At 40.8% G+C, this 25,506-nt stretch overlaps 1 protein-coding gene across 11 annotated transcripts in view; it reads left to right on the top strand.

The window, feature by feature from the left end:
• Nucleotides 1-25,506, top strand: part of cadpsa (Ca2+-dependent activator protein for secretion a) — a 101,013-nt gene that overhangs the window by 12,335 nt on the left and 63,172 nt on the right. For all 11 annotated transcript variants that reach the window (XM_064304469.1, XM_064304468.1, XM_064304476.1 and 8 more), the window contains exons 2-5: nt 6,110-6,223; nt 9,377-9,709; nt 24,034-24,114; nt 25,226-25,462. In XM_064304469.1, the coding sequence (XP_064160539.1) occupies nt 6,110-6,223; nt 9,377-9,709; nt 24,034-24,114; nt 25,226-25,462 (765 nt within the window). The remainder of the gene's footprint in view (nt 1-6,109; nt 6,224-9,376; nt 9,710-24,033; nt 24,115-25,225; nt 25,463-25,506) is intronic.

Raw genomic sequence — 25,506 nt, 5'->3', positions numbered from 1 at the left:
GACTGGGTTTGATCAGGATCACAGAGACTTGCTGATGTTATAAATCCATGGTGGATTTCTGTTCAGGTTTATTCAGAGCCCTATCTTTGCAGTCTGGTCACCTGTAACCCCAGCATTGGCTGCAAATATGAGACTTAACACCTTGTCAGACTGTGGGATATGGTCAAAAAAGAAATGCTGCGATATAATTCTACTCCTTAAACATGGATAAAAAGCTCCTGAGTGGCACATTCAGCTAAACACTAGTTCACAGTGCAGTGATGCACCCATTGGTCAGCTATCAACTCCTGACTGCCCACTGAGCGATGGTCTTTGTGTAGCCCAAGAAGGGAGGGGTTTTATCAAAAACGCAAAGCTATGATCTGCCTGTTTTTACCAGCAGAACACAGACATTTACTTCCCACTGCTGTGTGTAACCTGCTGGCTGTGAAAAAAACACTCATTTGAAGGAATAGTCAACCCCCTGCACAGGGGATTATTAGGTTTAATCTATTAAATTATCGCATTACATAAACTGTCTGCTGGATCTTTAGGGGGGCTGGGAGCTTGCAGAATGCAGTGTACTCAGTGAATGGATGGTGTGGAACATGAAAAAGTGTCTGAATTTCTTTGCAGAATTCATGAATCGTGATAGTGCTACAATATACTGTGCATGGAAGCCATTCGGAGCAGAATCAGTATGGACACCATAATTTAACACAAAGCTGAGGATCTGGCCATTTCTTAAAGTTTTTTTTAGGGCACCACTTCAGTTATATGATTATATTGTTATGTCCGGTCTCAGAGATACTACCCCTTTCTGTTCCCTATGTCATTGAGAGCTAGAAATGTCAACTTTGAAAAATGCACATTGCTTATCTGTTGTTATTCTGATGTGTGTTTCTGGTTTTGTTGCACTGCCGGGAAACATTCCTCTTCTACAAACCTGCATGTTGTTTTTTTTATTCTGAAATCTCTCCCATGAGTTTACATTTAAAAGGAAAAATAAAAGTGAAATAAAAAGTATTTAGCCTAGCGTGGACGCCGAAGTGAAGTAAGTCCCTTGTTAACCATTACCTTGTATTTATTTGTAGCCCACCGTGCTGGGCAATGCAGTCTAATCCCATGGGCTATAAAACTGTGCTGGAACGCCATGCGCGTGTGGCAGAAGGACCCATGTGCCTGTTAATGCAGTGATGGATGGGGATTTGGGGGGGAGGAGGGTGGGTGCGGCCAGGGCAGGAGAGACAAATTGAAGGAAAGATCCAGGATGGAAGTGGTGAAATGAGGAATGCTCAGCAGCTCTTCAGCAGCTTTCAAGTGGCGAGGTCACTCCGAAGCTGCAGCCAGGGCGGCTTCAGCATCTCATTACGTAATGGCGGCATCCGCGGCCAGGACTGACTTTTAAGTCTCCATTAAACTATTAAGCTTATTGCCCAGCTAAGCCAGCTGTTCTCCTACCGCGGCTAAGATTTACAGGCCTCCAGGCATGGATAGCACAGGTTAAATGTCAACGGTTCACAATGCTAATTTTAATTGTTTTTAAAAAAAAAACACAATTCAGCTTTGTATATTTTCCACATCAGAAAATAAATGTACGCATCTTTCATACTTTTCACATGCCTTTTGGAAAGGTAGATTTTGCTCCTGTTTCAATGAAGTTTCATTGTGATACAGGCGAAAAAAAGCTATTTGAACCTTCATGTTAATTAAAGCAAAATGAACATCTCCATACCTTTTGACCCTTTAGCCCTTCAGTAGCATCTTGGCAATCAAGGAAATCCTGTATGGCTTCTTCCTCATCAGTGTTCATTGTAGACATCTATGCAATGTTTGCTGTCGATTTGGTCTGTGATTAGTGGATTATTCAATTTAATCCTGACAGATAACCAATTAAATCCAGTGATGATACCATTACCGGAGTTTAAAACAAAGATAAAATAACTGCAAGCCCAATAGCAGATTCATCAGTGATGTTCCAAATGCAATGCAGTCTCTGTGAAGCACATTTCAAATGAACATTTGTTTTATGAAAATGAATTCCACCCAGTCACATAATATGTTGCGCTGGCACTGTAACTTTCAGCCCCATCGCTGCTGTGAATGTGCTCTGTTGTAACGGGGCATTCGAGCTGTGGGCAGTGAATCAGTGGTAGGTGATGGAGAGGTCATGCCCCTCTCCTGCACAGTGCCTTTCTGACCCCAGGCTTAAGGAGGGTAATGAGGTGGCTGAGTTCTCTCACACTGAGGCGCAGTAATGTGTTGTGTGAGGAAGGAGACCAGGGGCGCATGGAAGAATATCCAGATGGCCCGAGACTCTCTGAGGCAATCGGTTACACGCAGGGCTTGAAACCGAAAATGGAAACAAAAATGAAAACCAGAAGCGAAAGGCATTTTTGCAGGAGCAATAACAAAAGCCGAAACAAACTTTACTGTTACTGTTACAAATTACTGTTAAAAAAAGTTACAAATTTTGGTAATTCAGGTTGTTTTGTTCCGTGCAATTTCACAAATGCTTACATCATGTCTCCCTACATGGCGGCGTAAAATTGTGCCGGCGGCAGAAATATTTTATTTCTAGATTGCTAGGCAGTTTGATTTGGCGAGAGTAACTTTCTGGCTTGCTGGACACAATGGATTGTTTTCATCCAAGTGGATCTGCAGAGTGTAAATTTCAGAAACAGAGAAGTTTGGCTCAGCAGCACTTCTGCAGATGGTTAGAAGACCTTGCATCAGTTATTTTTTTATTTACTGCTGCTACCTGCTAACACTACACCACTTCTGCGAGTAGCTTGCCAACTAGTAGGCCTCTACACACCCCACAATGAGACAGCAATGTCTGGGTATGCTTTAGTTTATTGATAGCTGAGTCAGACCTTGTCAGGAAGCTGGAATTGGAGGATAGCCTATCGTGATAGCTGAGACACATTTTATTTATATCATGGTGGTGGTATTTTGCATGGACTAATATATTATTATGCACATGTTTTGACTATGCATGTGGTTTACTTTTATGAATAGGCCAGTTAGTGCATGTTACTGCAATAAGTTCAGGCCATTTTTAACGTTAGGATACTGTTAAAGTTATCTAAATGGATTTGTTTGAGCAAATGATGTTGATTCGTATCTCTCAGCAGGGATTGAAGTTACCATCCATTTATATTCAAGTCAATTGTGGAATGGGAATTATGCAGTTTATAAAGCCTGTATTTCAGTGACCTCTGTAGCTGCTGCTACCCTACGCATTTTAAATGCCTGGAGTTGATCTGATTATTTGCTTGTGCTGCTGTAAGATTTGAGAGTTGCATCTCTTCCGATGGGAGTTCCCCCATCATATCAAAGCACTTCTGATATCGTCTGCCCTCTATGTTTTTCATTATCCATAGGATGCGTTTCTTTTTCTTAACCGGGGCAGATGGTGATGGGGTGCGGGACTTCATGTAGGCACTCATGATTAATATAACAGTCAAAAGCCATAACTCTTCACTTACCTTGTTTATTATTATTTTATGAAACATGGTCAAAAACATAATAGGTTTTAAGACAGACTAGGCTGGCTTTAATGTTTTGGAGGTGGTAGAAAAGGGACAAATTCTTTTTATTTTGTTCTAACCGATTTAGGAACCCCTCCCCCCCCCACAAGGACAGACACACATTCATGCACACATACACATATACATACATGTATGCACATGTGCGTACGCACATACACGTGTATATACTGTATCAAACACGTCTTTACTTTTAAAGTGTCAATTTTCTTTTGGGACTATTTATTGTGAGAAATGCTCACAGATTTTGAGAGAAAAGAGCCATGTTTGAGTTTTCACTGCTTAGCCTATAGCATGACACACACAGCACATGCAACTGTGGGTAGGACACATCCATCCTAGGAGCTTTCCTCCAATCGATCACTGTTGAGGGAAGGTGCCAAACGCTGGATCTATAATAATGATTAATCTCTCCACTTTACAGCTTCATGGCAGACATCCTCACCCCCAAATCTGCTGAACCATTATCAAGAGTTTTGCCTTGAAATACAAGCCTCTAAATTAAATGATTGACAGAATTCATGTAACCCAGCCAGAACACATCAAAACTCTTTTGAGACTGAGAGGGTTGAGAGAATAGCAGAGAATGCTGCTACTCTTCCTATCTGACTGATGTCAGTGTGTGCTCATCCCCAAAGCATTAGCTCTCAGATTGAATACTTTTTTCTTTCTAATTTTTTATTTTTTTTGTTTCCTTCTGCTTCTAATCTGATCAGTATATTTTACTGTATAGAGTTTAGTAGAGCTATGGAGTTATGCACAAAAATATCTGAATACTGGGGAATTATTACTAGTCAGAAGTATTGTCTGCTTCTGATTATACATACTGCGGGTGTTTGGTGTGTGTGGTGTTTCAATGCCAACAAATTAAGTTTATTTCATGCCATTGTTTATTATGTTTAAAGGACAATGACCGAAACAGCCAGAATAGCGGGCTAGCTGTTTGTGTTTAGGCTGAGTATTGGCAGAGTAGAATGTAACTACTCCAAGTAGCTCTCTCCATAAATTACATGGAATCAATACATGGGGCACACCAAAAAGATTAATTCAAAAAGAATGAAAGCCTTCCATTAACTCACATTCTAAACAGAACACATGTATACTGTGGCAGTTTGCTCAGAGAGAAAATCCAGGTATTGGGATAATAATAGTAATCCAGGTAGTGCATGAGGTGTTCGGCCTCATATGTTTTAGTTACAGTGTCAAGCCCTTCACAAAGGCCCAGCCTTCAGCCTTCAAGAAGAGAGAGAAAAAAGTATTTAATGAGTTTTCGAATAGCTCTTATTTTTTGCCTTCCCTGAGTACTTTTTTCTACATTGTTTGCTTACCTTAGAAAAAGGGAATTAAAATGGCTGTTGGCCAGTTCAGCCAGGGCTTTGTTGACTGCATTTGGATCCACTCATTACCCAACACTGTGACTGCAGGCATTGCTGTTCCAGTTCTGTACTCCCAATTCCTTATCAAGGATCCTTGCACCACATGCTGCATTTATTCTGTTCCATATTATATTTATGCTCCAGATTAGTTTGGAGAAATGTGATGGAATAAAATAACTTAATACTATATTTTGTTTATCAAGTGTGTTGGAAATTGTGCCCACTAAAGTGGAAGCGGCCCCCTAAAAAGTGTGTTACAAAATGTCCAGTGGGAGTTGTTAGGGTGAAATAGGTGTGTTCATTTGCATCCGGTTTCGGTTTTCCAAAGATTGGTCTCGGCTGCACCAGCTGGTGGAGAGAGCATGGCACCTGGGTTGCGTTAGCTAATCAGCCCAGGTGCTTAAGGGTGTGTTGCTCTCCACAGCTCAGGGCCGAGACCGGTTTTGTTTAGTTTCATTTAATGTCAATTTTGTTTCTTTGAACATGACTGAGAATGTAAACAGGCCTTGCCAAGTGGGAGGAGCTGGTCCGGTGTTTGTTTTAGTTTGTTGTTTTAGTTGGCAACAAGGACATAAAGGGAAACTACTGAGTTAAAGTGACAGAGTATGTTTAAGTTAGAGGATTTTAAGCTATTGGGCTGCTCTGCTCTGACTTTAGGGTTTTGCATGCAGCGAATAATCGTGTGGATACTCTCAACTCTCTACGGAGCATCAGTTAATCGCGTGCTCCACAGGGCCCGTCACACTAGCCATGATACTCTTATGCGGCTGTTCTTTCAAAGATGCACTTGAAAGCAACCTAGCCACTTTGTTTTTCTCTTTATCAAACAGTAACCAACCTACCACCCCCCTCCCCGCCAAGCCCCACCTGGGAGGTCAACTGTATTGATACATTTAACATTTGAACATTTATGTGGGTGACCCCTTCCAGCTTCAGGTTGCTTGCCCTCCCCCACCTACCTCACACTTAAAAACATCACATGACACCCTCCCCCAACCCATGTAATAGTGATATTAACAAAAATCACAGTAATATTTAAGTAGAGGATGAAAATAAAATCAAATAAAAATATTGTAGAAAAAAAGACAAACCCATTCTCCCAATTCCATGCCTCATTATTGTCACTCTAATCATTGTTTTATTGAAACTATAAACTAATGCCAGTCAGTATCACTGAAATGTTCTTCTTTCTCTTTTCCGCAGATAAGCAAGCAGCAGCTGCAGACAGTGAAGGAACGCTTCCAGGCTTTCCTCAATGGAGAAACCCAGATTGTGGCTGATGAGGCCTTCATCAATGCTGTCCAGAGCTACTACGAGGTAACTTTTGTCTTCTCATTGTGGCTGAAAATGTTTTCGTTACTAACAAAAGTACAGTAAAATCAGGTTATTGATTGACAGGCCTTTGGAATTTCTTAAATATCTTTGAAATATAATTCTTTATGGAAGACTGTTGAACAGCAATTTGGTAATATTCTCGTATTAATTAAAGAAAATAATTTTAAATGTATTAATCATTTTCCTTCAAAGGTAATATGTATTGCAGGCAAGTAAGCATGGCAAAAAAAAAGCAATGGGACAAATCTACACACAACAAACACACGTAACACTGCAATATGAAGTAACCTATGGTATATGATAGAAGTTTAAACCCATCTATAGATTCTGTAGTTAATTCATGTATCTGGCCATTATATATGCAGTTAACATACAATTAATTATACACCTACATTACTACACTGATGAACAAAAGCAATAAGACTTTTAATTGATCTTTAATTTTTCAGAATGGTTATTTAGGGCCTGATCATTCAAAGGGTTCACATTGACTCATAGAAAATAAATGTGAAAAATATACTAAATCTGGCAGCAATGGTGAAATGTCTGACAGTTGTATCAGACAAATGATTTTCCTTTTAATTTTCCAGTCTTTCCAGGGAGTTTAAGAGCCTCAATGAGGAATCAGACATTGGTGAAAAGATGACAATAAACTGGCAGAAAAATAGGTTGAGGACAGAACTAACCTGGTCTGATGCTATGTTTAGATTGATTCCTCGTCTTTTCTTATTATTTGTCATGGGTAGATTTTATTCTGTGAAAATGGGATTCAGATAATGAAGGAATCCCCTGAGCTCTATGCTTTTGTTTCAGACCAGCTACAGTTTGGCAATTGAATGATGATTAAGACCAGATTGCTCATGCTGACGATTGTCTCCCTTCTGTTTATACAGAATGGCTGTCACAGAACTGACATTAAAGCCATATCCATCCAGTAAGACGCCACACAGAGGCCTTGTTCTGTATTGCACCTTCCCCCATTTTGTATCACAGTAAAGTGCAGAATTGCAGCTGATGCCCTTAATCAATGAAGGTGTAGTGTGCTTTGTCAAACTAGTTTTTTTTTGCAGACCACCATGAGTTCAATGAGCAATGTTCCATCAAAAAAAAAACATTTTCCTAAACTTTCCTTCATTATTCTGGTGGAATCACACCATTGCATTTTGCCATGTTTTCCTTCTATGTGCTGATTTGGATGGTATGCTTGATATTCTCTGATATTAGCAGACCAATCCCTTTGTAAAACCCCTTCCTGTTCATTCCTCATCTGACTCTGAGTTGGGAAGGATAGAGAGAAAAACAGTTCCTGATGGCTCAATCTCAACTCTCATTAATACAAATAGAGAGAAGAGGAATAATGAAAAGAGAACTTTGCACAGTGCACTAAATCAATGTGGTGATTTAAATGTTGCATTATTTATACCTCCTAAAGCCAGACTTTCAATTCAATTAAACCCTAACACACTTTTCTCTGGGTTGGACGGTTACCAATTTACCACACATCCCTTCTACTCGATGTAAGAACCACAGTAAAGTTATGGATATATATATGGACAAAGTATTTTAAAAAATCCATAGATCCATAAAATGGCACCATGCAAGGAGTCCAGAGTATTTAATGACACTCTTTCTACTGAAGCAAGAACATATAAAGCATATAGAGCATTCCCTTCCAGCCATAAGGCTTATTGAGAGGAAGTCATTGGCCTGGAACAGATTGTTTGTGCCAGTGCTGGATGTCACAATAAAATAAAGGAGGCCTCTGTGAAACTTTCTGTGATTTGTTCCAAACCGCAGTATTGAGAATACCTGTCTCTCAGAGACACAGGAAGTGTTGGGCTGGGGAGAGGTCTTTGAAAAGGAATGTGCCAAAACTTCCGATTGAACAGAAACGACATAAATGACTTTTCCCAACTCTGTGAAAAAGTGCGGCGGTAAAGGAATGCGGGGAAGGAAACGTCAGTGTTTCAGAGGCCTCCTGCTTCGTTTTGACGTTTGCCCAATAGCCATCCTGTTCTCTGCCAAGCTCCCCGTAAAATGTGCTACCTTCGAGCGCATTTCTTCCATGGAGCGTGAACAATTTAAAGGGAGAATGAGAATGGGAAATAAACCGAAGTGCCTGGTACCGCTATGGATATTTCTGTCTTTCCCTTGTTAAATGTACTGTAGGTTAACAGGCTTTAAATTGGGATGTACAACGTGTGGTTCCCCTGCTGCACTCACTCATGTTCTGCTCATGTTGCTGTGATAGCTTTTATTTCCCCTCGGCTCAGAATGAATTCTCCTGTAGCACTGTGTGGATCGTGCAGTTTTTCAACAGTCACAAGCTTGCATGTGAGCGCCTCAGTGCCTCACCTGCTTCATCTGCAGGTGGCACAGCAACTGCTGATTCTAAAATTTTTGATTGAACAAATTTCAGTCTTTCAGCTGGAGGGGGGAAACTATCTGTCTTTGCCACGTTGGCATACGCAGCAGTTGCGTCTTTCAGTAGATGTACCTTGGCAAGTTGTGATCATTGGTAAGGTTTATTTGGATTGAAGATGAGGCTTCAGTTTTCAATAAAGCAGCATAATGGATGGTCATCCCAGTCATCAGTGTAACCTACAAGCAGCTCCTCCATGACATTCTAAAGTGCATGTGTTGTTGTAAAAGATTCAATAAATTAAAGTTAGTACTCAGAAGTTGCTTATTTACTTGGAGCCACAGGACCAGGAAGAGAAACTTCAGCACCAGCCCAGGAAGACCCAGTGTTTGTGCATTATCATTCTGAAACAATAGCTCTGGCTTGACATCACACAAGATCACATGGTTATCACCCCAGTAGTAATTGTTTTACTTTTTCTACCATTGGTGACAATGAAGACAATAATAAATATAAGCTTAAGGACTAATGACTGCATGTTTAAGGCATAAACATTTTTATTTCCTGCAAGAGCAGGGAGTATCAGTGATGTCATCTGTGAAATTGCTTTCTCTACATGAAGTGTAACTGGTCTCTGTGTTAAAAAGCACAGTTCTTTCTGTGACCCCAGGTGTTTCTGCAATGTATGAGGAGCAAGTGGCCCTCTTAGACAAGCCTGTATCTGTTTAACTGTATGACTGAATAAGAGGCATTTTCGGTCTCTGTGAGCGCAGGTGTTCCTGAAGAGCGACCGTGTGTCTAGGATGGTTCAGAGTGGGGGTTGCTCTGCCAGCGACTCCCGCGAGGTCTTCAAGAAGCACATTGAGAAGCGAGTGCGCAGCCTGCCGGAGATCGACGGCCTGAGCAAGGAGACAGTCCTCAGCTCCTGGATGGCCAAGTTTGACACCATCTACCGGGGCGAGGAGGACCCGCGCAAGCACCAGCAGAGGATGACGGCCAGCGCTGCTTCCGAGCTCATCCTCAGCAAGGACCAGCTGTACGAGATGTTCCAACAGATCCTGGGCATCAAGAAGTTTGAGCACCAGCTTCTCTACAATGCCTGTCAGGTGAGGCCCCCTGGGGTGGTTACCACCACTGCGCTGAAACTCCCCATCTCACACTCACTTTGAGTCTGCCAGGAACAGAACTGTTTGTGGTCAAGGAAGTTAATACTGGTTGCATATCATGCGTCTTAAATAATCTGTGGCCGTTTCAATATGAACCTATATCTGTGCATGTGTGAAGAGATTAGCCACCCAGCAGCCTTTTAAACTCAACTTTTAACTTTAAAATAAACTTTAAGACAATACAAATACTGGTTCTGCTTCTTCACAAAATAATACCTTTTTGGAGAAGTCCGTAATTTTAGGTTAAGAAAAATAACTAAGCGGACTTTGACACTGTAGGATAGTCTGTAGTAATTAGTGAGAACTGCCTGTGTTTAACACAAGGAGATGAGAGGACTTCACGTTACGCTGCTCAAACAGAGAGCTGTCGGAATGTATTCCTCGAGGACTTTGTGCTTTATTAAAATTCTGGGCATGGCGCAGGCTGGAGCTGAGAGACATTGCATTTGCTCGTCAGTTAATGCATTAACGAGCTTGGTACTAGCATGTAAATTCAGTGTTTATGCCTTTGGTAACCAGAATGAATTGCAGTAATTCATGATTAACCAGAACAGATGTAGCCCTAAGTGTAAGTGTGGTGTAGTTGCTCAGGACCTGAGCCCAAAGGTCACAGAACTGATTGGCAGGTGGGTACCGCTGTGGTACCCTGGACCATGTACTCAACCGGAATCGCTTCAGTCAACGAATACATGTAACATAACAAGTCAGCTGGTGAGGTCAAAAATAATAAAAATAATGCAATGCAAAATGCACTGCCAAAACCATTTTTCTAATTCCATAAACTCCCCAATGCAATTAATTGAATGAAACAAAGCTCCCCATGACAAATGATTCCAAGCAGAGTCAGGATTTGGCCTAGCCTTGCCTTTCACAGCTTTATCTGGGAGGCATCTGGTGCTGAAAAGAAACAGTGTGAACCCGGCTCCTGCTGTTCCTGACTTTGAATGAGCATGCCTTCCTGACCTTGGGCACCCGCATGGCCAATATCTCTGTGTTTGGGTCTGCAGCACACAAAGGCCTCGCACCGTGTAATTTAGCAGGAGCTAATGACTCATCACTATATTTCAAATGGATGATATTCTGACCGGGATCATTCTCTCAATGTTTAATAATGTGTCATCATGGTCATATTGTAACTATGTTTTTACTTTAGCATTTTATGCAAATTTGCTTGCATGATTGAGAGAATATTATATTGCACATCATCCGGGCTGTGTAAGCTGTAGTTTGTTGTGTCTCGTTATTGGTGCAATGGACAGAGAGGCCTGGAGGACACTGTAGAGCAGGACTGCCCAACCCTGTTCCTGGAGATCTACCGTCCTGTAGGTTTTCACTCCAACCTTAAAGCACACCTCATTCAACAGCTAGAGATCTTGTTGAGCCTCTAATTAGTAGAATCAGGTGTGCCAAATTATGGTTGTAATGAAAACCTAGAGGACAGTAGATCTGGGCTGGACTACCCTGCTGTAGAGGCATGCCGTGTGTATGGCTGTTATTCTCCCAACACACACACACACACACACACACCCGAATGCAGGCACACATGCATATTCACACGCATATATACACACCGAGAAATTTAACAAATTACACAGCCAGCTGGTGTAACTGCTAAGTTACAATCACACCAAAAAAGATTGAAATCATATTTATTCACTGGCTAAAATGTGGGGTATACTTTCAATTTTTTTTTACTCTTAGTTTGTAAACACAAGGAAACTGTGTTTCATTCTTGTGTTCTATTCCATGATTGTGCATTCAGACATTCTTTAATCTAAATTGATGTGTTTTTCATTGCATTGTGGGAATTTTTGAACAGACAGCAGGGATAACTGCTGAGTGCTCTGGTATGCTGTCAAGGCTTTTTCCTGGTATTTGAATCATTTTTCTCCCCAAGCTGTTTGCGATTTTATTGGCTGCTCATTGTACTTGTCTTCTACTCCCTCAGCCCTTTATTCCTTATGATGAACTGGCATCAGCAACCACAACATGGTTGAGCGTGCACCTGCCTCTTGTGAATGGTATTTTTTGTTAAAATAATAATTCCTGTAAATGCCTATTGAGCACTTCTCACTGCTCACAGTTTCTTTCTTGGCTTGAATTCATTGGCCGTTGAAGAGTTCTTGTCTATGACATAATTGAAAGTTGTGATTACAGTGTTACCATAAATTACTTTCCTTTTTAAAAAAATAATAAAATAAATAGGAGACCAGATAGTCTGTCCTTCTTATTGTATTTTTATGACTTTATTCAGAGCAGGCGGAGCTGAGAGGGTCACAGATAGAGATGGGATCGCAGTACAGAACGCGCTGTGATAAAGGATCAAGCCCCAGGCCGCACAGCAGGATTTTTATATGGGTTTAGATTCGGTCGTCCTATGAACTGTAGCACATGCTCTCCCCACCATAAATTATTCTGTCTGAATTAAGAATTTAACTGTTAGCATGGGCATGCATGAAAAATGCATCCTTGTGAAGAAATATACTGTATATATATAAATATATATATACATTTTGTACCTGATCCTAAAAAAAGAACTTTTAGAATGTTTTTATAATTATTGAATATGCTCCTAAAGTCAGTATGACAATGGTCACATAAAGTGCCTTACAGTCATACATGAATTTGTCATACATGTCCATATAATGTCACAAAGCCTCGTAGCCACTCTTAAACTCTGCGTTTCATCGTCAGGGCAGCTGCCACCTTGCTGATTGAACTGCATGGTTTCTTGCTTTGGACACTGTACGATGGACTGGGTTTGTAGTGAACATGGAGAAAATCTGCCTCTTGTTGGTCACAAATGTTCCCCACTGGTTGACTGTATCAGTTCTGTGCTGCCATGGCAACTGTAAACAGTTTGCAGAAACCCAGCTTGCTCCTGCATCAGCTAGTTCACTACGAATACATTATGGACAGACAGTGTAATTGGTATTCACATAATTAAATCAGTTTGTCTCCTAATCAATCGCGGGAAGTAAATTCAATTTAGATATGCTGTCGCTGTTTTTTTTCTGAAATCAACACATGGTGCTGTTGCTGGAGGTGTTTTAGTAAAATGCCTATATTAGGTCCCATCATAGGCTGAAGCACTGTCACACCCTATCAAAAGGTGCAAATAACCCCTGCGTACAAATACAAAAACAATACAGATGGATGCAGATAAGTAAAGTATGTATCATATCCCATAAGCATAAATATTTAGCTTTTTATTTTAACACCCTCAGATGATCCTTCTTGGTCTCACTCTGTTTTATAATATGACTGGAGCGTCATATGTTACCAGTGACTCATTGAAAACAAATGATAGTGTCTTAATATGAACAGGAAGGTGTTCTGATTGGTTCAGAAGAGCCATTGATGTTATGAGTCAGTGGTTGACAGCAGATATTTGCAAGCTTAATCCATTATGGGGTTCGTGGAGCCGTGCTCTCCCCTCACTAGCAAGCACACCGATAGAGCCCCCTTCTCACTTTAAGCTGTGCTGACAGGAACACTTCTGACAGTGATTGTTGAGGACATTTCTGCAGGTCCCTGCAATCAGCAGCTTATGGCTCTACCCCCCCCCCCCACCCCCCACCGAACAGCTCATGATGTCATCGGCCGTTTCCCCAGCCCATCTCGGGTCCATTTTAAGTACTAGGCATGACGAACATAGGGATTGAACCAGCGAAGCTATTAAAGCAAAGCTGCTGCATTGCAGACGTGCATAGCTCTTAAAAGAGCACGGATAAATCACCATTTATACTTCTGAACTCCAGCATTATTGCACACGTGCAGTTTAAATTTGCATCCAGATTTCTCTGCTGAAACCTCATAAAGGAGATTGCAAGCAGAATTATTTTCATGGGAGCGAACTGGAGCCCCAGAGTTGATGTAAATGGTTAAATATAGCTATTCAGTGTACTGTATACACTACTTAGACGCTAGTTGCTTTTCCATATATATTCACATGGCCTGGATTCAAAAAGCATAATGGATGGAGGGAATCTTCCAGAGGGTCTTTATTTTATCAGTCGCAGTTTTTTGCGTGATAACTCAGAAAAGCACTCAAGGATGTGGCATTAGCGTCTTTCCGTTCGGGAAAACAGGATTAAAAATTCAGTGAGCCCAGACTGGCCTCTGAAATATTTACATTCTGAGCAGAATTCTGCTGTGTGCCGCAGAGTTCAGATAGCAGAAGACTGTTTCAGAACACTCCCAGCATTCTGCATCCACGTGTACTTACAGTAGTACTGTAGTACACACTGCCAAGCATACTGGCGAGTACCATTGAGTGTGTGAGTGTATGAACTTGGTTAGATTTGGAATACACTTCCATGTCATTATTCTGCCATGAGTTTTATCATGAGTATATGCACTATATTAATCAAATGTCTTTACAAACTTTATAGGAGGTAATTATTATAAACAGCAATGCTTATTTTTGCTGAGAAAGCAAAAGAGCAGTTGAATAATAATGCTTACATTTTCTTATTTGTCGCTTTCATGTTTGTTGGAATTTAAAGAAATAAAGTCACGTATTTGTTATTTCTATGCATTTTTGTTGTTATGCATTTGAGCTTCGGAAGAGTTGTTCACACAGTGCTTTTATGCTTTCAACGTAAAATATGAGTGTCCACTAAAGAGGCAACAATCGACTTTGTCATACCTAGGCAAAGCTTTGGCCCTCAGATGCACAGTGAAACTGCAGAAAGTGAAATGAAACATGCCAGCAATTTTGGATAGAATCATTCAAGCTATCGTGTAGTATCGGGTTTCCTTTGCCAGGGGCCGGTTGTGTACTAAGGCTGTACAGACGATTTGAAACACGAGTATCTCTTGAACAATCTACTCTTGGGATGATTGACATTTAGCTTGCTGTACTGGCATACTTTTGTCAATGACAACATCAAGCGCTCATCTTTGGCAGGAATTTCAGAACAAAATGTGGGTCTCCTCTGAAAGGGTTGCCACTCGTGTGTGTAAATAAAATGTATTTATGGCAGTAAAAAAAATACTGTGCACAAAAATACTGTGAAGACATAATTATTAAATATCTTCCTTTATATCGAAAATCTTATTTAAGGCATTTAGCAGACATACTTATCCATATCAGCTGAAACAGTTTTCATTCTTTTAAATTCAATCCATTTATACAGTTTTTCTGATATTTTCTGAAGCAATTCTAGTTACACTCTTTGTTCATGTGTACAATGGCAGGTCATCACCCAGAGGTGAACCTACAGCCTCAGGGTTACATGTCCAGTTCCCTATTATTCTATACCGCCTTCCTAAAAGCCCCAGTCCCTTTGCAGTTCATTTTAAAGAGTGACCCCCTCCCCCTTCCTTTTCTATGCTAGAGAAAGTCCTGGGGGAGGTAAATGCCTAACTATCTGACTGATTGACTGAGCAGAGGTGTGAAATGTGCAGTGACATCATGTGACTCCACCCTCCTGGCACATACAGAGCCATTTGATTGAATGGCTAATGAAACTTCTGCCGCACCTCCAGGCGGTGGGGGGTGGGGGGTGCGGGGGGGGGTGACCTGCCAGTGTGTAGTCTGTGCTGCGAGCAAAGCCTGCCAGGTTACGGGAGACAGCTGTGTGCCCTGGTGTACTCATCACATGGCCGCACTATTAATAGCCCAACACCAGATTGCTCCTTGGCTCCCAGCTCTTCAGTTCAGGTGGCTCCCTGTCTTCGGCATGTTCACGAGGCGGAAGGCCGGATTAATTTATTATTATTGCTGTTGTTCTTACCCTTGGTGGCATTTCTATTCCATTTATTTGACAGAAGTCATTCAAGTAAAACAGCATTTTATTTCTACATTGACAGTACAAAGTCCTAGATTAGTTATAATGCTCATTTAGTATTAATGATTATGATTTATACTGTGAAAGATTAAAGTTCCACACAGTTTGTCTGGGGTTAGGCTACTACGGGTCCTTCTGCTGAGAGTATAAGTAACACTGCACTGTGAGTACTTGCATGACTATACTGTAACTGCTCTCTGAAAATGCAGAGTTTTCCATTACGCATATTGAAAAAAACAAAAGAGAAAATTTTGTTATGTTTACGAAACATAAAACAGGCTCTTGCAGCAATGCAACATCAGACACAGAGAGATGGACCATTTCCTGTCTCTGGCAGCATTGAAATTGATCTCTGAATGCAAATTTTCCCAACAGGGTTAAAACAGAATGGTCAGAAACACGTTTGAGGCACTGAATCAGACATGCTGGGCACAATCAATAGCCGTGCTATTCTTTAAAATGTACTTACTCGCTGCTTTCCTATTTTTCATTTATACACTAATGTATAGTACTGATTCCTGAAAAGTATGGATGTTGTAAGAATATAGTGGCTATTTCATTCTTGTGCCCTACTACTACACTGCAGATGGGCTGGATGGCAAGTCATAAAATCAGTACACGTCTCATTAATACTACAACTTGGTGCATTACTGCTATGTTAATAGTACATGCTAGCTACCTAGATGACTTACCATCCTACCATCAATGGCCAGTTACATTTGCGTCACCAAGTTTCTTCTGCATCTATATGTTGAGCAGCTCTGCAGTACCGAAAGGGGAGAAACTGTGTGATGAATGAAACTGTGTCTGACAGTCTGTTGCAGCTTGTGGTGAGGCCCGAGGACGTGTGTTGCAGACCCAGGAGAGCGGTCACGTGACGCACGGGACACTCGGCACGTTACTGTCCCTATAAAACAGTCTCAGCCGACAACCCTGTCCTCGCTGGGGGGCATTCTGTCCCCGGCTCACACAAAACGATTTCACAATGATGCCATTGTGATGCCTTTCTCTTGCTGCAGGCACCGGCCACTGAAGTGTAAATGTTCTCAGCTTGATGTTTCCTGCAGAACCTAGAATCTCTTTTGCAGCGTTTTATTTTTTTGGGGAAACCAGATGGCTGCTCTCTGTTTATTAAAACCTCACAAAACCAAAACCAAAAGGATTAAAAATGACCAATTTACTTGATTTGGCTCTGTACTTCACAATTTTAGATTTACAAAAAAAAATCTAACAAAGCAAAGTGTGGTTAAACCACAGATTCTCAATTTTTATTAAAGGGTATTTTAAAACATTTTGGTTTCACCATATAGAAATTACAACATTTTTTATACATAGCCCCCCCCCCCCCTCATTTCAGGATACCATAATGTTTGGGACAAATGGCTTCGCAGGTGTTTCTGAATAGTCAGGTGTATCAAAGTGCTTCTTTAGTGCAAGTATAAGAGAGCTCTCAGTATCTAATCTTGATTCTAGGCTTTTGATTGTCTTTCGAGTCTGGTATTGGTGTTTGTCAGCATAAGGACCTGAGTTGTACCAATGAAAGTCAAGGAGGCCATTATGAGGCTGAGAAATATGCAGTCAAAGGCATAGGCGAAGTGGCTTACCAAAATCAACCATTTGGAACATCATTAAGAAGAAAAAGAGCACTGGTGACCTCAGTAATCGTAAAGGGCCTGGTAGGCTAAGGAAGAACTCTATTACTGAAAAATTCTCACCATAATAAAGAAACACCTGACTGACAGATCAGAAACACTCTTCTGGAAGCAGGCATGGATGTGTCAGTTACTACTGTCTGCGGTAGCCTTAATGAACAGGACTACAAAGGGTGCACTGCAAGATGCAAACAACTAGCTATCTGTAAAAACAGGAGTTAGTTTGCTAAGAAGTACCTAAAAGAGCCTGCAGAGTTCTGGAAAAAAGGTATTGTGGACAAATGAGACCAAGATTCACTTGTATGGCAAGAGAGCAAAGTGTGGAGGCTAAGAGGAACTGACAAAGATCCAATAGGACATGTGTTTGGGGGCTTTTCTTCATGGTAAGAATTATTTAATCACAGTCATAAACTGTTGTGGTTTGTCCTGCTCCCAAACATTATAGAGTATATACTGTATTTATATACTTATTAGGGGTTCACCGGTCATTAATTCTTATGGTTTTTTTGAAGCCAAAATAGTCGATTCTGATTTGGATAGTCAATTTTTAAAGTTTAACTTTTTTTTTAAAGCAACAAGTAAGAAAGAAAACATAAGATTGTTTATTTGCTCTATAGGATACCAATACATTCAGATATTTTATTATGAATATTAATAAAAAATATTATAAAAAATTATTATAAAACCACAATCCTTTTTGAACTGTCATGTTTCCACAAGATTTTGGGAAGTTTGAGACAAGACGTTAAGAATCGGGCTTGTGAGTCCTCATGTGAGGAACCCTCAGTCTATTTCCCAGTTGGCGAATGTGCACACCATCATTCTCAAGACCAGTCTTGATTATTATATAAACATTTTATAAATTAAATGAATATATCCAGAAAAAAACATAGCCACACACATATTTCATTGCATGCAAAGTCCCGTCTGTCTGTAGTGAAAGCTATGCCTTCACAGCCTCAAACTTCAATTGTTTTTATTGCACCGCGGTGTCATTTCAATGGGTAAATTTAGTAAGATGACAGCTCTTTTTCTGGTTCAGACAATTTCTCAGTTAGTCATCATCGAACATTAAAACTAAATAATTCAAGGACTGCTACCCACTAATGCTTCTTCTTGATTTGTGGAGATAGGACGGATAAAATTAAACTTTGCCTCTAGCTCAAAGGTGGACCATCTTTAATGTCGGCCTAACTTTATTTTTAATTTCCCCCCGGATGCCTTCAAAAATCCTTGAAAAGTGACGAGAGTATGCAAGCATAAAAATGAGGCCTCAGAATATTTATATAAAGTCAAATAAATTTTGTCACTGCAGTAACTGATTCCTTCCTTGAGTGTCTGCTTGAAAGTGCTGTATGAACATGCTGTACATTGCACTACTCTTTTGAAAGCCATGGTTTTCACACACTAATACAAACTCATTCTACTGTAATTTTCTTGCACTTTCAGTGAGCTCAATTTTGTCATCAGTCCTTCATTCATTTTCCTTTAAGTAAATCCAAAGCCCTGGACACTGTCCAGTCTGCAGCTACAATGATGTCATGGTACAGATCCATATTCTTGGGTTCTAATGGAACTCGACAGTCAGAAATGCTGGGTTCTCTATTCTTTGGTTGATTCAGAACTCTCTTGTTAGAAACGCAGGGTTCTCTGTTCTTGGGTTGTCAGGAAACTTTATGGTCAGAAACAAAGACATCTGTGTGCAGAGTACACTGTCCCTTTCAACTTTTAACTTTAAAACTGTTAAAAAAGTTAACTTTTTATACTATTAACAGGATATATACTGTATATATATACATATATATAGATATAAAAAAAATAGTTTTATACAGCACAAGCCCATCATTTTCATTCTGCCCTGACCTTGGGCTTCAAGCCCATCCACTGGACACACTTTATTTATTCATTCACCCCCTACTCTTGATGTTGTTGTTTTTTTATGATAATCTCAGGTGGCTGCAACCTCTCTATGTGAACTATAAATGGGTTTTTAATTATTTAGGATACAGCCCTCAGCCTGTCAGAACTGCTGCCCTTCTTTTAAATTACATTATTACATTACATTACAGGCATTTAGCAGACGCTCTTATCCAGAGCGACTTACACAACTTTTACATAGCATCTTACATTGTATCCATTTATACAGCTGGATATATACTGAAGCAATGCAGGTTAAGTACCTTGCTCAAGGGTACAACGGCAGTGTCCTTACCCGGGAATCGAACCTGCGACCTTTCGGTTACAAGCCCAGTTCCTTACCCACTGTGCCACACTCCGTCCGTGCAGGAAGCAGTGCAGGAAGTGCAAATAGTGCAGGAAGCCTCTCTTAGTCCCATACTGGAGATGCCTTATGCTACAACAGGGAAGATCAATATAGCAGACCTCTAATACTCTGTCCCATCAAAATCAACCTGCTTTTCTTTCTGCTAGACCAGGCCTTACAGCTAAGGTACACTATTATAGATTTTTTTCAGCAGTTGGTATTTGCCAGACATGCTTTGGGAGAGCTTACTTTTTTCAACTTGACAGTGCTTTTGCTTTCACAAGATTATCTTTTTTTTTTTAATAAGCAATGCTGTACTGGAGGCTTTTTCATGGGAAATCTTCGTATCTTTCTTGAATGCAGGGAGTGGCCCACAGCATAACCCAACATCAGTTCTTTCCAAGACTGTCCTCTTGTTTTGCCTCATCCCTCATGCCTTATGGGACTTACGGTGGCAGTGATGGAGCCTAATTTAAACGCAACACTGCTCTGGGGTACTATTGTCTGGGGGGTCGGGAAACATTCTAATGCCACGATAAGATAAATGAGTGCAGAGGGATTTTTCTGTCTGCTGTCCTCTCTGCTATTTCAGCAACTGTAAATTACTGACATGCACTAGTCTCTGCATGCATTATTTATGTGAGAATACTCGCAAAAGTTTCTGCATTTTGTTACTCCCAGGCAGAAAGTAGGCTAACAGATGTTGGGAGCTGTAGAGCACCTTTTTCTTTTCTTTTCTTTTTTTCTCTCCAGTGTCGCCAGGCAATGTTTCAGTGCAGATTATGACTAATTTCATCTTACTTATTCTTCAGATATTGATTTGTTCCAGAGCCAAAAGGCAATTAGATGCACGCTGGGAACAAGGCTGGACTAATTGCATCTCTTCTTGTCTGTTATTGACTGTATTCTCTACTGGAGTTCAGTATTAGCTTTGGGTTCTGTTTTAGATTGTACATGCCTGTCAGGTGAGGGTGAGAACTGTGGTCTTTTGTGATACAGCACCACCTGACTATAACTGACATGCAGATTTGATCAACATTTATCCGTTGACTTGCAAATAATTTCTACTTTTCTTCTTCAGAAACACTGTTTGAGAAGCAAATTTTGGTGATTGCTGAACTCCCGGAAGAACGAGTAGTTATTGCAGGCATGAAATGGGTTTCAGTGTACTGAGGCTCTGTCCTACTGACCTGGTAAAACCCTGCATGGGTCATATGCTGCCTGAAAGAGAAAGCCCTCAAAGAGGTTTGGCAGCTGGCAACAGACTGGTACGTGTATGCCAGCCTCTGTCATGGTACTGTCATCAGATCATATCCAACCTTGTGCAGACTGAACTGGTGGATTTTGAGCTTATTCTCCCATTGAAGGAGACAAGTTTGATCACATGGCTCAGCCTGACAGGAATGGCAGGGTGACCAGAAGTTGCCAAATTAGTTGACAAGTGAACTGTATCACACTGGTAAAGCTCAGTGTCTTTGTTTCCCTGAAAGAGGAAAGTACATAGTGGCAATGATGTGCAATGCTCAGGAGGAACCATTAGGAACCATCACTAGAAGATGAAAGCTTGCACAATAGCATGCTGGGAAATCAGCATGACCCACATCTAGAATGTTCCATTTAATGCCAAACATAGGATCTTTTGTGAATGGACCGAATACGCATGACGGTTTGGAACAGGATTTATTAAAATCAGTAATGACTCATTTTCTTTAATCTACAGCTAACAATGTGGATGATAGAGAGGGGAGAGAGAGGCGAGGATATCTTTTTTTTAGTTTGACTGCATGGCACTTCCTGTGCCTGTATCAAACAGCACCTACACCCACTCCAATTACATTCTCTGCAGTGTCTCTGCTCTCTCTGACACCTCATTGAACAGAGTAAATATTGTGCAAATAGATTTCTGCATGCGTCCACTTTCTCCACCTCTTGTGGTTAAGTCCCAATAAACACAACCAGGCCCAGAAGTTCACTAAGTGAAGGGTACTTAACGCTGGTTTGTGGCCCATTGCAACAGCGACCGCACCACTGTTACCGCATTAGGAGACCCATTGAACAGTGTTAATGGCTGGCCAGACAGCTCTGGCCATGAACAGTGACACGGTGCTCATGTGACTCACGGGGATGGGGTCCCTGAGCAACTGATGGGTTTCACAGGGGCTGCGTCAGGCCGACAGCTCTGCCTTCGCCAGGAGAGAGTAGCCAGATTTAATGAATCTAATTAGTTTGAGCCTTGCTTACACGAAATCTGATTACACTGTATCTGTCGCAGTGGCAGTGACATAGTGTTGCCCTCTCATTACTGTGTTAAATAACAATGAGAAGGTTTCCCCAGTTGCTCAACACCTCACATGTCTCTGCGTGCACTCAGCAGATTAACCAAGATGAGGATGAGCATGCCTCACTTGTTTTATCAATACTCCTCTTGAGCACAGCCAATCATAATGGCCACTCATGATGTAATTTCGCTCGCTTCTCAGTGAGTGTCATTATAGTGGAAAATGGTCAAGGAATGTACCGCAGCTCAATGTCTTTCGATGAGATTTAGAGCTGGAGGATTTGCTGGGGAGACCTGCAGTTCTGTTAGCCAGAATTCCTGGCTAGAATAGATACAGTATGATGGGAGTAAGTGATTGCAATACCGTTGGGACTGTGTGTGTGTGTGTGTGTTTTTGAGAGAGAGAGATATCCTTCTATAATCCTGTTCATAGACAGTGAAAATGTGGAAATGAGAGCATATGTGTTTTAGTTTTAGAGTACAGGCTGAATTTATTGGAAACAAAGTGTAAAGACCACTGGAAACTGTATGTGAACAGAGAGGAAGACTAAGAGAAACATAGGGTTTTCGACATGGCTCTTCCTCTCATCTTTTCTACCTCTCTTCTGTAATCTGCTTCTCTGTGTGCTTATCCCTGCCACTGTAGGAATCCAGTATTAAACCATCACTCAGAGTGAAAGTCCCAGGGGGAGTAGACCTGCTAACATGAGATTGTCAGCCATATTTGGTTGATGGACTGAATTGACTTTTAAGAGTGGGAAAGGAGGTTCAATTTGGTTCACTGGACATGATTTTAAAGGACAAGTGTCACTTTCTTGTGTTTGTTCGTGTGTGTGTGCGTGTGTGTGTGTGTGTGTGTGTGTGTGGGTATAGAAAGTGTTCATAGTTAGGTCAGATCTAACAGGGACAGCTGGTGACAGGAAAGGGGACACTGCGACACTACTGCCTTCCATGAGTGCAGATGGTGAGCTAACCAACCGTGATGCTCACTGGCGATCAAACAAGCCATAGCCCTGCTATCTTAGTGCTCCCTTAGCAGCAGCATACAGTCAGCATACAGGGTGTGACTGTTACAGAATTCATCCGCCCATTTACAGGAACAGGGTAAAAGATGTGCTCGTACCTCATCAGAACATTCCATAATATTGCTTTAAACTGACGCGTTTCATCTTATTTATTGTATTTTCTGTGGCTTTCCCTGGTTTTACAGTGCCTTGCAGCTTTTGAGCTAAGAAAGAAATCAAAGCGATTGTCTTGTGATTTAATGTGTGTTTAAGTACGTAGCTCAAGCCAGGCCTCATAGCCTCAGTCCCTCCACTCTTAATGTCACAGACCGCCATAAATCTTCTTCAGGTACTTGATAAGGTACCTTAAACAGCCAGAGAGTGGTTCCTACATACTCCTGCTTCAACAGATGTAATTTAGAGTTATGTGTTCCAACAGTGAAGAAGAAGATTAATTTACGTGAAATGTCTGCTTGTTTCGTATGTTTAATTCTGATTGAGCTGGCTTTCTCAATACCAGTGTTAGCAGTTTGAGCCAATAGTATTTACCTCTTAAAGGCTTTACATTTGATTGTACCTCAGTATGAGTCTAACAGGTGCTAGGACTGGCTCAGGCTGAAACCACAGGCAGATTCCAAGCGGATGGTTATAATCCACTGAGTTATGTTGGTGGCAGATGGAGTGCCACTCTTAAAGCATGACCTTGTATGTGTGGTGCTTGAATATTGCAAGTTATGATTGAATCCATACCTGTTGTAATTTGCTTTCATTGTTCCAATCTTCTATACAACCACAGTCCTGGAAACAGATCTATTTTCTCCATCTGTCTGATTGTAAGCATCTTGACAAATTACGGAATGCCACTCAATTCCCAATGAAAGTTCTTTGTGCTATGCATCTGATGCCTAGTGAGACTACGCATATGTAACTACTGTACAGGTAATGCAACAAATATACATTTTTTCATAAATTGTTGTTTTGCGGAGTATAATTGCACAATTCTTCCATGAGGCTTTTTTATTTTATAAAAAGGTACTTTGACCTGATCTGGCGGAATAGGTGAAAATAAATCTGAGACCACATTCGCAAATTTGTGTTTAGTGTGCACTGCAATTTCGTGCAGTGATTTAGATCAACATGGTTGCAATATTGGAATGCACAGATGCTACCCAAACAACAAATTATTATCGATTGTCAATCAGCCAAAATTATCGACGTCTTACAGGGAAAATGCAACACTCGTGTAACCATGCCTGTCCTGTTGACTTTCAGCTGGATAACCCAGACGAACAGGCAGCCCAGATCAGAAGAGAGCTGGATGGACGACTTCAGATGGCCGAACAGATTGCTAGAGTACGTTTTTCATCATCCACCACACATTTTCATCATCCACCACAAACAATGCCTGATGGCGACTTCTCTGCTGCACTTTTCTTAGTCCATTTTTAAATAGAAAAAATTAGAAAAACAACGCAGCTACTGCATATTATATAGACTGGGGAATTAAAATGTGTGAAAAGGCTTCAGAGGCTTTTATTTAAAACCCACATGGATGGTTTTTTTCTATATTTAAATGAATTTACATTTTTTGCTTTTGTTTTTGCTTCATTGTCCGCTGTAGGCCTACTGTATTCATATTAATTACTTAATTACACAGATGCAAGGTTTTCAAAGCTTGGCTCTACTATTGTTGGTAAAGAACAAAAAGGAAGATCCACTTTAAACTGAATGCAGTTTGTGCTGTTGATATCCGGACAGCTGCAGACGATTGCACTGATTCATTGAAGGAATGATGCAAATTAAGTAACAGCACAACCACACCAAAACAGCGAGTGCAGTTTACAAGTTTGTGTCCTTATAATTATATAGCCTGCTTACTACATTATAGCAGTACAAACTTACAGGGACAAGTTCAGTGTCCTCTTGTAATAAAGTAATCAATGTAATGAAGTAAATATGTCTTGCGTGTAATGGCAAATAACTTGTGTTATGTGTTAACCCAATGATACCCTTGTTCAGAAGTTCTGCATTATGACTGGATTGCAGGTTGTCCAAAAAAAACATGAGTTTTGTAGTGGTAATTTGCTATCATTTTTATGAATCAAACACACCATGTATCATTACATTTTTTTACTCGTACCTTCTTGCAATGGTTTCACTGACACAAAAGCATCACAGTCTTTTTGTGGATCCCTTCAGCTGTCAAAAGTCTGCCTTCTATGTTAGACCCTGCTGTTATACCCCCAGGCAAGCCCAAATTCCTTGAGTAAATATATTTGCATAAATAAAAAATATAATAAAATATGCTTTGTAAGTTGCCCTGAGGACATTTACTAAAGAAATAAACACATTCATTTTAAATTGTCCTCCTGATTGCCTGGAGTTGTTATGCAACTTGTGGTATAATAAACCGTCTTGTCTATGTCGAGTACCAAATGTGCCTTTATTACTTCTTTTTGCAAAGGGGGGCAAGTTTCCTAAATTTGTGTCCAAAGAAATGGAAGCCATGTATATCGAGGAGCTCAAGTCCTCAGTCAACCTGCTGATGGCCAACTTGGAGAGCATGCCAGTGTCCAAGGGTGGAGACTTCAAACTGCAGAAGCTGCAGAAGAGAGGCCACAACACCTCCATCATCGACATGGGACAGGAGGACGAGAACCAGCTCTCCAAGTCTGATGTCGTGCTCTCCTTCACTCTGGAGGTATGGTAACCTCATTGCTCATCATGGCTGCAGTCAGGACTGGC

The sequence above is a fragment of the Anguilla rostrata genome, chromosome 13, assembly GCF_018555375.3.
Source record: "Anguilla rostrata isolate EN2019 chromosome 13, ASM1855537v3, whole genome shotgun sequence".
In the NCBI taxonomy this organism is placed as follows: domain Eukaryota; kingdom Metazoa; phylum Chordata; class Actinopteri; order Anguilliformes; family Anguillidae; genus Anguilla; species Anguilla rostrata.
This window is presented reverse-complemented; position numbering and strand designations above follow the sequence as displayed.